At 40.4% G+C, this 15,408-nt stretch overlaps 1 protein-coding gene across 3 annotated transcripts in view; it reads right to left on the reverse strand.

Annotated features, from left to right (window-relative positions):
• Nucleotides 1-561: 561 nt before the first annotated feature.
• Nucleotides 562-15,408, reverse strand: part of fbln2 (fibulin 2) — an 83,697-nt gene continuing 68,850 nt past the window's right edge. For 2 of the 3 annotated variants that reach the window (XM_085405539.1, XM_085405540.1), the window contains exons 9-17: nt 14,088-14,222; nt 10,774-10,911; nt 9,298-9,441; nt 8,112-8,240; nt 7,011-7,136; nt 6,176-6,292; nt 5,310-5,438; nt 3,776-3,899; nt 562-1,976 (exon numbers count right to left, since the gene is read on the reverse strand). In XM_085405539.1, the coding sequence (XP_085261665.1) occupies nt 1,616-1,976; nt 3,776-3,899; nt 5,310-5,438; nt 6,176-6,292; nt 7,011-7,136; nt 8,112-8,240; nt 9,298-9,441; nt 10,774-10,911; nt 14,088-14,222 (1,403 nt within the window). In that variant the 3' untranslated portion in view covers nt 562-1,615. The remainder of the gene's footprint in view (nt 1,977-3,775; nt 3,900-5,309; nt 5,439-6,175; nt 6,293-7,010; nt 7,137-8,111; nt 8,241-9,297; nt 9,442-10,773; nt 10,912-14,087; nt 14,223-15,408) is intronic. The other variant, XM_085405541.1, reaches the window with a different exon arrangement.

Genomic DNA, 15,408 nt, shown 5'->3' on the forward strand with positions numbered 1-15,408 from the left:
CGGGTGGGAATACCACAGGGTGGAACACAGACGACGATGTTCCTTGTGGAGCAGCGGAAGAGGTGATAAAAACATTTCAGATAAGAAGTGCCTAATGTGTGCGGCACAGCTGTTTTTCTTCATAATATCTAAATTACTTTATAAGTGTATTAATAGTGGGACCTTCTGACACCAGTAGATGGGGATGTGGGTTCACTGTTGACTGAGGAACCAGCGGCCCAGCGTGTGACGGTGTTACTGACGTGGACAAACGCACTCTGACACTGTGACCTTTTATTGACAACGGTTTGATCGTCAGTCAGTTTACAGATACAAACGTACATGCTGTGTGAGGCCAGCCTGCAGTTAACGCAGCAGGCTGAGTCAGTCCTGCACACCACACAGGAAATTGTCTAGTGTGTAAAAGAGAATGTGGCTTTTACCCTGAGATAATTACACAGTCAAATAAAAAAGATGCATCTGGTTACAAACTAAAGAGTATAACATGAAACAATAAAATGTAACCCCCCCTATAATAATACTGTCAGTGCTAGAATGACATCATCACTACTTTTTTGTGTGTTTTGAACTCATTTGATCAGATCACATATTCATAAATAATATACACCAAACGCTTGACCAAATCAAAAATTAGGTCCAAAACGGGCAAAATAATAATGAAAAAAAAAACAACCCCTGATGACATTAATTTACGTAGTTTTGCTTTTAGTATATTTTATGAGATGGGAGAAAAACGTTCTTCTTTCTTTTTTTAATTGGAGAAACGCTCCATTTCCCCTTTGTGTTGCCCAGCTCTGTGGATATGTCACTAACATTTATCATTTACATGTGAAATATGCCAAATCACAAAAAATACCAAGTGAAATAAGCATACGATACCAAAATAAATATCCTTTATTTGATTTTTTTTTTTTATCTAAAACTATTGAAAGATTATTTTTTAAACTACACAAATATAGATTGAAATTGAACGATTTATACTGCTTCCTAGACTTCTGAGACCATTTGTTCTCATATATTCATTTTGTCAGTTTTGGACCTTATCTATGGAAAAGTGGCCGCTATGCATCGTGTGATGTCACCACAGCCACATCACCATCCTGGTGCTTGAGTGTGCCGTATTCTCCCGGATGACAGCTTTTCAGGCCGTTGTAGCATCTCCCTCTCTGTAATGTGAAAATCTCTCAGCTCCTGTGCTGACATATCAGTGAAGTGAGAGGAAAAAACAACACAATCTTACAGTTGTATCTTAAAGCCAGCCAAAGGTGCGAAACATCACCAAAAGGGTAATGAGGGAATAAACCAATAACCGAGACCAGCCAACGTCTATACACACAGTTGAACAGACACTAATAGTGCGAGTGTATAAAAGCTAAATTATGTTTGCTAGAGTGAAGCTGAAAAATACATACGTAGAAATACAAGGTTTTTCAGGAAACATTACTTTCAAGGAAACATAGCAGAGAGCCTGCCATGATAGGAATAATTCAATCTTTGGCAATATTCTACAAGATTCCTAGATCATGCTTTAACCTTTAGAGGCATTACAAAAATCTAAACGCCAAAAATGTTTAGCACCATATGAAATGTCTAGTCTCTGTCTGTCTCTTTGGTATTACATAGTGCTGGGTGTTATGAAGACGTGAATCTTGGCCAAGAATGAAGTGAACGTCCCTTGCCTCAGCAGCTTCATTTCCACGTCTATCAGGAAGTCTTTGGGCTCGCGGACCTTTCTCTGCAGGTAGACGGCACCTGTGAAGCTGTTCAGCTTGCGTGTGCTGAAGTATCCCTCTTCATTCCCCTTTCTGATGCTAATGACAATATGATCTCCAGAGTAGGCTGGGTTAGGGCCAATTCGGAAGATCTGAGCTGGAATGATGATGTTGGTCTCATACGTGAGCTGGTAGTAAGTGATCCACAAGGGAGAGTTCTTACAGTCTAAGGAACTGGCGGGACAGTTGATCCGCTCACAGCGTCTGAAAATGAGCCAGGGAAGATGGTGAGAAGACGTAAGCAAAACATTGTTTGGACACTGTGCTGCTCACTGAACACTCAACACACAAAATGTCTTGACATTACGTTTGTGAACTGGCATCGAATAAATAGAAGTGATCCTATAGAACCAATTCTAGATAACGCATCATCTGTGCAAGGGTGGAAAAGGGATATAAGACGGGTAGGGAAGAGATGCCGTTTCTACTGATGGTTTCTTGTTAATCATCACAGACCATGTCAGTAAGCTACAGCAGCCTCTGGGCTTTCAAGACTGTGGGGGCCCATAGAGGTGAAAATCAATGTAAGAAATAACCAGCAAATATGAAAATACTATAAAAGCACATAAAACACAGCAAAATTTGAATAAAACAATGGAAGTAGAAAAAAAACAAATGTCACAGAAGACAACTGCCATGTTTTTGGGGACGTGACGGACCACCTGGGAAAGTGACACAAGCCATATGAGGGATCCCACTGTGCTTTAACTACATGATTCATATATTACTGTAGATATATGTTTGCTATGAGCTGTTTACTGTCAGCTTGCCACATCTGCAGCTGTTCCATCACCTCAAAAACACGTCTGTTGTGTGGGGTGTTTTGTGAGAGCTTTTGCAGCACTTTCGTCTTCTTTCCTTGTCTATTTTTCAACATCCGTTGTGTTTATGCAGCATTTTTCTTCTTCTGCATTTGTTGCAGTGCCTTTCCCCTCTCTACACTCCCTGAACATTTTGAACCAAGCTGCAGCGTGATGCAAAATCATTTGCTTCTTAAAGCACATGTGATTTTTCCATTGCTACTGGAGTGCTATTGAAAAGAGGTAGCATGTAGCAGCACTGCTCTTTCACATCACTGCCCCCTGCTGCAAGGATTCCATAATAACATAGATGAAGACTGTGGATGCCAGTGGAAATCAGAAGCCTTTGTGGGTCTTTCCCACAGTGCAATCTGAAGCTCCGTGACTGTTTATCCATCACACATCAGGATTTACAGCCTGGAGTTATCGTTGTAGTGCACCGTAATATTTGCACAACTCACATCAAGACAAGAGTGCCTAGGAACCTAATACGGGAAGACCAAGACACATTTTAATCTCAGCTGTCTGTCCGTGACTGCCAAGTCTGCTCATGAATGAAAGATGTCTCTCCATGGGGAGCCAAGAGATGTCACACTGAGGGTAATAAGGTGTCTCTAGGTAACACTGATAAGACGTCTCTTGTGGGCTGACAGGGGAGTGAGTGTGTGTGTGTGAGTGTGTGTGTGTGTGTGTGAGTGTGTGTGTGTGTGAGTGTGTGTGTGTGTGAGTGTGTGTGTGTGTGTGTGTGTGAGTGTGTGTGTGAGTGTGTGTGTGTGTGGTGTTGCTGTTCAGTGGAGCGTAGAGCAGGGAGAGCTGCAGAGACGGCTCTGGGAAGCACCGAGCTGATCAAAGCCATCTGACTTCTTCACACAGCGGATGTGAATCATGTTCAGTTAAACAAGCTCACAGCTAACAAGGCCCTTCTGTGCAGAACACTGCGCTGTACGCACATCGATGTATAATGTTTCACAGCCTGAGAGGATCTGGACAGAAACCGTATACACAGATATAGGCCAATGCAGCTGGAGACTGCAAAAACAAATTTTATTGGACCTGTTTACAAAGACAACTCAAATATGGAAACTTATAATACCCTGATGTTCTAATGAGCCTTAACCTCGGCATACTTTGATGTAGTAAAAACCTGACTCTGAGCCAAAAGCGTAAAACTTTAGCAGGGGAGAAAATATAAATCTGACTCACGTGTTTGACACTTTCTTGTAGTGTTGAGGGCAATCAAAGGAGAGACACCTGAAGCCTCCCTGAAGGTTGTAGCAGGTCTGCCCAGTGGAGCAGTTGTGGGTGCCAGTTGTGCACTCATCAATATCTGGAAAAAGAGCCAACAATAAATCTAATAAATATCATCATTTTGATATGATAGACTTTTGTGACCCAATCTGAATGATGCAACTGATGATCAACTCCAAGAATAGGAGACAGACACAGTCTAAATGCAACGTGTCTGGATACACTCATTATTCAGAATGACCTGCACTACTCTGAAACTGTGTGGGTGTCCTACTGGAACAGCCGCATGGCTGGGTGTTGGTACCAGTGCAGGCTGGAGCACCGTGTCCAGTCCCATTACCACCAAAAATGATCAAGGTTGCAAATCTGCATCAACAGCTCAACCTCAGTCGACTTCAGCCAGTTGCAGCACGGTGATGTTGAGCATACGGTGTTTAGACTACAATGACTAAAACCAATCATAGAATAGATTTGGTTGTTCTACACAATGAAAACAATGCAGTGAGAAATGCATCTGATCTAAGCAGAGACTAAACATGTTTATGACATAAAACATTGTTGTCATCTGTCATTGATGATGATTGGGATGCAAATACAGGGATGCCTGTATTTGCATCCTCTTGGCACTGTGTATGTAATCATAAAGTGGGAAAACTTTGAGTTAGGTTTGCTGTCAAAATTCCACAAGAGTAACAAAAAATCCATTAACTTGGCAAGAAAGGAAATTTCCATAAATCTCTAGCACCAAATTGAACCACTGTTACACTTGTCAAACAATATCAGTTAATAAGGGCTATACAATATGAGCAAAAGTTATACAGTAGTGCAGTTTGAATTTAAGGATTAATAAGTTAAGTGAAAATTGGGTAGAAAAGGGAGAAACTCATTAAACCCATAGGTATGCATAGGTAGAGCAGTAAATGTTCTCTCCCAGATTCAGATTTAGTGTGCTGCTGTTTGCGTAGGGCAGCACGGTGGCGCGGTGGTTAGCACTGAGAAGAGTTTGATTTCACCAACTAGCCGGGCTTTTCTGGAGCTTGCACGTTCTCCCCATGTTTGCGTGGGTTCTCTTCAGGTACTCCAGCTTCCTCCCACAGTCCAAAGACATGCAGTTAGTGGGGTTAGGTTGATTGGAAACTCATAGGTGTGAATGTGAGTGTGAATGGTTGGCAATTTCTATGTGTTAGCCCTGCGACAGACAGGTGACCTGTCCAGGGTGTACCCCGCCTCTCGCACTGTGGGTAAGTAGAAGAGAATGGATGGATGGATGCTGCAATTTGCTCAATCTATTCTTTAACAGCCTGTCACACTAAGTGTACCCACTGCATTTTTAACAAGATTTCTTTGACTTTTTTCTATATCTATTAATGTAGTTACTACATGCATATAACAGCACTGACAGAAAGGTTTTCAATGCTCCAGTCAAACAGTACAAAAATGTAACCTGCATCAGGTCCAAGAAGACGATTACTGTATATATCAGCCTCACCTTTGCAGGTGCGTCCGTTGGCAGCCATGACATATCCATGAGGTGGACAGGCACACTGATAGCTGCCTGCAGTGTTAACACACTGGAAGGCACAGAGGTTCCCGATGCTCTGGGAGCACTCGTCAATATCTGTGTAAAACACACACATGCACATCTCGTCACTGTGATTAAACTGTGAGGAAAGAAAGGTTCAAAAGCAGTCGGGCTTTTCAGCTTTATCTCGAGCATTGTGTGTATCTTATGTGGAACATCAACTACAACTTGGCATCAGGAGAAGTTCTCTGCAGCTGGAACATCAGCCCCTTTTATGGGAAATTTATACCAACACATTTACCTCTGTTTTATAGAAAACCGTTCCTGGGTAGGTTATTTTGGTATTGATTGTCCTGTCTGATTTCATACATCACTCATCCGATTTCTCTACTGTGAAACTAACAGCAAGAGAACGACAGTCTAATTTTAAAGGTGTTCTATGTATTCATCATTTGAAGCATGTTTTTCTGTTGTTGGCTTTCCTGACACAACCCCAAAAAGGACGTGTGTCTTCAGCAGGAGTTGAACCAGCAACTGTGTAAACCACTATAATGCAGCTATAGTGTATTATATATGTAAGTGCAGTCTGTGTATGGTTTTGGATAATAGAAACACTTCAGTAAATGCAGCTGAGGTTCACAACTCTCTGAGTAAATCACAAGTGTTTGTGGGCAACTATTTGTTAAATTTCACACATGTATCTAATAAGATGTGTCTAAATGTGTTGAGTGTAAATCACATAAACTGTAGGAATAGAGCAGTATGCTGGACTGAGGTCTCCATCGATCTCTCTGAAGTGTTTCTACCACACTGGCAACCTTGGAAGAAAATACCTTCACAGGTGTGCCCATCATCTTTCAGGTAGTAGCCTGGGCGACAATAGCATTGATATGAGCCATAGATGTTGGCACACTCCTGGCTACAAGGGTTTTGGTCACACTCATTTGTATCTGAGCACAGAAACAAAAAAATACAATCATAAAATTGGACATAAACGTGTAAATATTTATGCAAGCTGTATGTTAGGAGTTAGATAGAAAAAACAAATATTTGTATGTATATGTTGTAATGTTGCTGCCTCCCCAAACACCTTTGCTGCTCTAGTCATTTATCCAAGACACTTTGTTCAAGACAAGTAACTTGAAAAAAATCGATCTTAAAAGCGATAATCAAAACCCAATGATATCCTTCAGGCAAGCGTTTATCTATAAACCTCGATGAACGCTAAGCTTCACCTTCGGAACAGAAACATTTACATCTGGATTAAGTTCCTTCAGTCACGTCTGTGACAAGCTGGACATAACGTGAATCATGACCGGCTTTGCTCTCTGAAGCACAGTCACATCTCCAGCATGCTGACAACTGACAGCACCTGAACCAGGAAACTATTATTATTACTCTTATCCCAGAGATGGAGACTAAATTAAATGCCAATGGAAAATAGCCTTTATTGATAACAGTGACTTACAAAGGAGACATAAACAGTTTCTCATCAATATACTTAATCTCCAAAGTCTGTGCAAAGACTACTTTTGCCTTTTGATGCTGATGTTGTGCCCGGAGGCTCGCCTCTGTGATTTAAGTTCTTCATGAAAAATAAGACTGTCTGTCTAAACAAGGTGGCATTTAAATTTTCAATATGTCAGAGGAACAAACTGTCTAGCTTACCTTCGCAGTTCTTGCCGTCGAATGCGAGGGAGAAGCCAGCTGTGCATGAGCAGCGGTAGGAGCCTGGGGTGTTTTCACACTTCTGGGCGCAGAGCCTGCCAGAATAGCGCCAGCACTCATTTACATCTGTCAGTACAAAAACAGGAGCTATTAGGCAGCAGATAGCCTTGAGGCCCACCAAGGACTCAACACACATACTCGGTGAGCTTCCCTTGAAGGCCATCCCTCTTTTAAGCCAGCTTTCTTTTGATTGGCTGCTTCTCAGAAGCTTAAGGTTTGTCCAAACACCTATTGCGTGGGACTTTTGATGAATAGGAATACACACAATTGTAATACACGACAACAAAAACTAAAAAAATAACATATTAGGTCAACACTGAAGTAACTACAGCATACGCTCCAATTTCCTGAAAAATAAAACCCAGTTAAATATGACTTTCTTAAAATAAACACTCAATATTAAATATTATTGGCTAATTCTTCACAATTTGTTCAGTTAATTCAGATCAATTCAATTTCAGTTATGTAGTTCAAAATCCCGTTCATTTTACCGTGTCATTATTTATTTAACAAGAAATGGAGCAAAATGCAGAAACAGTGAGTAAAAAACTAAGTACATGCCGTGATTCAGTACCTTGTAGAACCATCTTTAACAACAATAACTTCAAGTAATCATTGTCTACATCACTTTATTAGTCTCTCATATTCTTTTTTATAACGTTGCTTCAGTTCATTGAGATTTGCTTACACACAGCTCTCGTAAAATTACAGTGTGTAAAATGTCAGCTGAGTTCTGCTTTCGTACTCTTTAGAACATTTAAGCCTGCTTGCTGACATCTGCCTGGAGACTGGACGGTTGCATGTCTAATCTGCTGACAATTAATAATTATGAGAATTATGAGAATATCAGGAATAAATATGCTTTATGTTTCGTCCAAGAATTGAAATCCACAAATAATAAGCATTTTTTACAAATCAGAAAAGCTCTGATTCAGTGAGCCGACGTTTGCACCCATAGCTTCTCTGGTTTCAAAAGTGCTCGATAAAGTGAACCTTCAGTCTGAACATCTTCACTTGCAGACGTCACACAGTGATACGTACCAGTGCAGACTTTGCGTAAGGCGTTATACTGGTAGCCTGTCTGGCAGTCGCAGCGGTAGCTGCCGGGGAGGTTGTGACAGATCTGGCCCACTCCACAGCGGTGCGTCCCCATCTGACACTCGTCAGTGTCTACGCAGGCAGAAAGAAAGATGAAGCACTTCAACAGTGACCCACTGAGCACCCGAGAGGGTATAACTTAAACACAGCTAAGGCTTGTTACAGTCCAAAAAGACCAGGCATCAATGTTCTCACTCTCTGGGTATTATTATTTTGTTATTTATGTTTTTAAAATGATTTTTATTTTTAAATTATTTTGGAAAATAATTGTTGGTGTGTATCAGAATAAATATTTTCTTGGGAGAACAATTTATTAAAAACAACAATTACAGACCACTTAGGGTTAGTTTAGGGAACCAGTGAGTATTTCAGACAATGGGCACAATAAAGCTTAATTAGTCAATTACCTTATTTGTGTGTAATACTTTTAAAAATATGGGGGAGTGGTGTGAAGATAGAAAAATGAATGAGTAGGAAGCAAGATTTTAAATAGCAGGGACAACGGCAGGCCAGTGGGATGGGAGCTAAAACTGGATCTATCCAATACAGAATCACTACTATGGTAGAGTAAATGGCACATGTTTGCAGACAAGTCGGCGTCATCAACATACAGCACAGGCAACGACTGCAATCTGCTTGCGACCAAAGTAAAGTCACAAGGAGGTTTCTGATACAGCACTCCCTTTGTGACTCTTGGCGGCGACATTTCCTCTTGCTCATCGACATCTTGATCAAACAATCACTCAGTACTTGCATTGTCATTTATAAGAATACAATTAAATGAAGCATAATTTGACACCATTTAAGAACTGCATGTAAGCTGAACAAGATTTAGTTGTTCTCATTTTAAGTCTGTCTTTTTGAGCAGTTTTGAGTACCAAAGCAGCAACTGAGTGAGAGCATCGATGCATGGTCTTTTAGAAAAACTCTTGTGCCACAACTGTACGATGACCTTTAACTGAAAGAATAGAAGTGATTATAAATAATATTCACTCTTGCATTTTTCCTGGTTGTATCTAATCGATTGAACCTGTGTCTTGGTCAACAACAGGGCCATCAGTGCTTTCATTCACACCTTTCCACAACACCATCGTCCTGTGTGAGTGGTGCATGTTGTGCTAAACCTCACCAACACACTTGGCTCCATCAGGGCTGGCGTGGTAACCATGGCTACACATCACAATCTTCTTCTGGCACGTGTAGGAGCCAACGGTATTGATACAGTTAAAGCCTGAACTGCAGGGCTCAGTCAGGCTGCTGCACTCATTTATATCTGCAGAGTCAAAAAGATCAAGAATGAAGCTGTGACTGCGCGGAGGCTCAATCCTGATAGGCTTAAGATTACTTCAATTCAATTTTATTTATACAGCATCAAATCACACCAACAGTCTTCTCAAGGTGCTTTGTATTGTAAGGTAGACCCTACAATAATACATACAGAGAAAATCCTCCCACCCTCAGACAGATCTGTGATGTATGTGCAGTCATCTGCAGGGAGACATTACCACTGATGATTACTTGCTCTGCTTTGGCTGTAGATCAGCCGAGGTACACGGGGCAGTTTTATGACATCAGGAGCACCCAGAGGTGAATATTATGTTTCGCTCATTTTGCAGTGATGCTGCCCTGCACGGTACTGAGAAAAGTGCAAGTAATCCAAAGAAAATTGGATTACATTCTGTTTAATCTTTGTGTTAGTACAGTGATTTGTGTTGAAGTGAGCTCAGGAACAAGAGAAAATCTGAAGTCTTGTCAAATACTTTTTCACAGGTACAGCGTGACATCTTGCTATGATAAAGAATCCTTTAAAAAAATTCCTGAATCCAGTGGTGAGCTCAGCTTAATGCTCTGAGGGCTAAGTCATCATCAGCGCTTTCACCAACCCTAATGCTAACTCCAGAATATGTCACTTCTGTTACATTACTCTCACAAGAATCAAGAATTAAGAAGTAAATGCAAATCCATAAGTTTTTGGGTAGCCTTCCTACCAAACAGATACAGAAGTGAGCTAATTGCATAAAGTGCTCGGCAGAGGTAAGAGCTTTTACCACTCATGGACCACTGTGTCTTATCATGTGTGTAAACTGTGTCAGAAAGATGACTTTACTATACATAGACTGATCAAACGTATTGTTGTGCATAATCACTGCCCCAAAAGACCCATGTTAGCAATCTCTTGATATCAGTCACCAGCAACGCCATCGGAGGTTAGGTGTATGTTCTTACTTTGGTTAACCTTTTAACCCCCCTTTCACCTATTTGGAACACTCAGAAAGCTTTACATAACACAATAACTGTAATGCAAAAATGAAGAAAAGACACTTGATTTAAAATCTTGTAGTTTGAAACTCTTGAGAAATATCAAGATAGTTAAAGCCTGGTTAAAAGACAGTTAAATATCAAGAGTCCGAGTAGTACTGCAGCATGGAAAAACACACAGACACAGGCACAATGCAGAGTAAGTTTGATGGATGGCTCTGCTAAAGAGGCTCATTTTGCTTAAGATTTGTCCTTACAAAGAATAGGACCAACTCTATCAGCTGTTTACTGGTACTGAGTTAGGATGTAATGCTACCCAGCCTGGAGAGTATGGGCAGTCTCTTACCAATACAGTTGCCATGAGAGTCCTGTGTGAAGCCACTGATGCACTTCTGTTTGGGATTACACAGGAAAGAGCCCACTGTATTCTCACACACAAGGCCCATGCCACAGTTATGAGTTCTCATCGTGCACTCATCAATGTCTGTAAAGAAAGAATAGATTTGCATTAGTTTATCTGCACAAAGCAATCTCTCAATGCATTATTCTGTTACAAGAGGCTCTGTAAATTTAGCTCGAGCTCTCCGGCTGTTAGTAGTACAGCAGGGGGCACTGTGACTCAAGCACAGAACATTTACACACTTTGACTCTGTCAGTGTTTAACTGGAGGGAAGAATTCAATGAAAACATCGCTTGATTCGACTGTGCAATTAACAGAAGTTGAACAGAACTTAAATGACAGTTATTGAATCTCATGATCAATATGAGAGTTTTTTCCTTTTTTTCATGTCGCAAGTAGTTCATTTTATCCTGGGTCCTCTGAGCAGGTCTTAATTTGACTTTTCTCTGTTGTTAATATCAGAGGGATACTCTTCCAACATTCTGTCACTGCTTTCATATAACTAATTACTTTTTTTGCCTGCTGGATGGTTGACTAGATACTACCTTCATGTTATGCTTGTACTGATTAGTCCTCTGTGATACGAGTCACATGAGCTTCAAAGTGCAGCACCACCAATCCTGCTCTTTGGTTGATTATCTTGTAACATATTGAACCTTGGTATCTGCTTAAACCCACACTTTACTGTTTGGACCAAGGAAACATGAACTTCCTGTCTTTATGACGATTTGCTGAGTGAGCCTAAATTAGGTGACTTTGGGTAATTGTTTTTGTATTAAAAGTAGTCAAAGATGTTGTCATGTTGTTTGAACAAATCCTTGATATGAAATATTTACCTATTAACATACCAGAACAACCCTTTAAGTTGACACGTAGGTAAGGTCAAAAGTTTTAAAGGTATGCAAGCACTTGAGTCACAGAGGGGCAGTTCGGTTGGGATTAAATCCACCCAGGACTGTATTTATTCTGGCTTATGTTAGCGCTCGCTATTATGCTGACATAGACCATTTGCAAGACATGGATCGTATGATACCCAAACAGTCTAATAAATAATCTGGCCATTTTCACATTATTGCATTAGCTAATGAAATAACTATCACCAAAACCCCAGAGCATTGTTAATCTAGAGCTAGCAAGCTAACGCTATACGAGCTAATGAAGGACAATAAAAACAACAGCCAAATTAGGGGTTTGGTATTATTCGGTTTAGACAGGCTGTTGTCCAACATACACAACACAGAATACATAAAATACAACATAATGCTACCGTCAGTCTTGTGTATATCTTGTAATTATTTTGGTTGATGCAGGCTTGCACACTGTCTGTGAGTATATGCTGCATACCAATGTGACTAATACTCAGTGAATGTATTTAGTCTCCTTTAAGATGCAGTTTACAAAGTATGGCAGGAATGTTGCAGTGAAAATGATTTTTGCATATTTCCTCATCACTAGTGTTAATTTGATCTAAATAAGTGAGGAAACAAGGATCTAGGACAGTACAACAACAGCAGCACCTATTGCATTAATAATGATGCACTACAGTACACTGCAGTCTTGTATTCATGGATTTATGACCCCTAAAGGATTTCCAATAATATGTGTTTTCAGTAATGCCGCTAAAAAGATCAGTAGAGAGGAGGAGGTGACAAACAATAGGACCAGAATGGCTTGTGTGTGAATCAATAATATGCTGCCTCAGTTTGAGCCAGCATGCTGGGCTTGCTTCTTGTTTCTGGACCCTCTTAAAATTTCTGAAAAAGTGGCAACAGTGAGTCCCACACTCCAACACAAACACGAACCCCAGCCAAAGGTAAGTGCCAAGATGTGGAATTACACCAGAGGAAATCTCACAATAAGAAGACAGCAGCTATACCTTGACACACATCAATATGTGTTCGATGAAATGTTTAAATGGAGTATCGTTAATATTCAAAATGTCAAAAGATTTTAAATTATTTTCTTCACATCTGTAATTAGATTCCTGTAACTTTCTCTTTGTGTAATTTTTATTTTTAGTGTCTCATAATTTAATGTTTAAATGAAGCTGACTCCCAGTTTTTGTCAGCCTCTGTACACAAGCCTTTATTAAATATATGACATTGATGCTGAAATTTCTACAGCTTCACAATAACTACATTAAACTATAAGAAATATGGCTCACCAATGCTAGTTTAAACAAAGTATTTTCTTTAGTAAAACTCCCTTGCTTTTTGTTGTTCGTGCTGTAAATGGCTACAGCACTTGCTGTATTCTTGATGTGTAGCTGCTAAGTGAAAAGAAATGAGATGCATCAAGCCCTCAGCAGCCTGGGCCTATTGCAGCAGAACTAAGGGCTGGTTCCGGATCATCGGAGCCAGCTCTAATTGTAGACTTTATACCAAAGGAAAGTTTTACTGTAAACTTAATCTTGTCTGACTCCCAAATGCAAGCTAGGAACTAATTCTACAGAAGAGGGGTCCGAAAGCTGCAGGCCCTGCCCATTCTACTTTTAAAATACCCCAGGAACCACAAGTAAACCAGCTGTCTGAGAGCAACGTGCTGCATTGGTGTGATATGATACTATGAGGTCTTTAAGATGGCACCTGATTGCGTGGCTGAGTACAACAATCTCAGTTTTATCTGAATTTAGAAGCAGGAAATTAGAGGTCATCTGAATGGCACTGAAAATGTATGCCTTCCAATAATACTGCCTAAGGGAAGCATGTATAATGTAAATATTGCTCTCAACATTGAACCCTGTGGAATTCCGTGATTAACCTTAGCGTGAGAGGAAGACTCCCCATTTACATGAACAAATTGGAGTCTATTAAACAGACTGCAGTGCCGTACCTTTAATACCTTTAATACAGAGAGGTCGTATCTCTGTAGTAAAATATAGTTATCACATACAAAGTGATCAGAGACCATAAGAAGAGCATTTGTAGCCTTCACTGGTGCTGTTTCTGCACTATGATGAATTCTGAACTGTGAAACTCTTCAAACAAACCAATTCCTCTGCAGATGATCTTGAATTACTCATTCATAAAAAGAAGATTGAGATTGGTCTATAATTAGTTAAGACAGCTGGGTCAGGTGATTTTGCTTTTATATCACTGTCCTTGCTTTTGTTTTTACAAAACCAAATCATCCTGAAAATAAAAAAAAATCCTGCATATTATATTGAAGAAGACATAATTTCCACCAGCTATTTCAGAGGCTCTGGAAATGACTGCTGGGTAAATTGGTTTAATGAAACACATCAGGATCAATGAACTCACCCTCGCAAAGACTGTTCCGCAGCTGGTAACCAGCAGGACAAGTGACCTGCAGCTCGCACACAAATGAACCCACTGTGTTCACACAGCGCTGGCTGGGCTTGCAACTGTGGGCACCAGTCACGCACTCATCCACATCTGCAGAAAAAGACAACGGTGACTGTGTGTGAGACAGAGGGAGGGAAGATAACAGGGGGTGCAAGAATATGATGTGGAGGTGAGCTTGCTGATGGACGGGTCCCGTGCATAATTTTGCCCCCGTGCTCAGGCTCTCCGAGCGTCACAGAGATCGAGCTCAGTGAGTTGGCAACAGATGGACAGCAGCAAAACTTCAAATGAAAAGTCTCTCTTATGCGTAAGAATTTGTGGCAGAACAGGAAATTACAAATTTTTGCTTTTGCTTACATGAAAACCATCTAGCTGGGAAGCCTCAGGCATGAAAGTCATTCAGTGCTCCAGCTAAAAACCAAGAGTTGCAGTGAAATGTACAGCTGAGCTCATTAATACTTCAAAAACAACAAACAGAGGCTCTTCTACCAGAATAATTGGAAGAGAAAAGTATGTAGACGGAGAGAAACAGGCCTTAGCTTGAAGAATACCACATCATCTGTCAAACATGGTGAAGGCAATGTTATGGCGTGGGTCTGGTGTTTCTTGATTATGATGATGATAGAAGTAGTAAGCTGAATTTTTCGGTGTACAGGTGTGCACTCTGCTCAGATTCAGCCAAATGTTGCTAAATTAATTGCAAATTCCTTCACAGTCCAAATGGATAATGAGCCAAAGCGTTCTGCAAAAGCAAGATTGTTTTCAGGGCAAATAATCTGGATATTAATCAGTGGCCAAGTCATTCATCTTTTCTCAACCCAACAGAGCATGCTTTTCAGGTACTTAAGAAAAAATTTAATGCAAAGAGACCCACAACCAAGCAGAAAATGAAGGCAGCTGCAGTAAACGCCTAGCTCAGCATCTCAGGGAAGGAAATGGAGCATTTGGTGATATCCATGTGTGCTAGGCAGACACTAACTGCAAAAAATAGCAATCTTTATAAACTTTATAAACCTAAATGAACCAATAATCTATTAACTCAGCTGTATTCCTGCTGTTACTTTTGTAGGGAGGTGGCCATCACGGTGCAGTGTAGGTAGGTATGTCATAAATCTAACACATTATTATCCTATAATTTAATTTTATCCTCCCACCACCCCAGACAACCTCATTATAAGAACTTTATTAATCTATCGGTCTCTTAACCCCCTAAATTCCCAGTTGTCACTGGATGGCACTCATTCTAATGCTGTGCAATCTACATATGTAATGTTTC

Source organism: Rhamphochromis longiceps, linkage group LG5, assembly GCF_057381845.1.
Source record: "Rhamphochromis longiceps isolate RC_006_pf linkage group LG5, R_longiceps_female_GT1.1, whole genome shotgun sequence".
Taxonomy (NCBI): Eukaryota; Metazoa; Chordata; class Actinopteri; order Cichliformes; family Cichlidae; genus Rhamphochromis; species Rhamphochromis longiceps.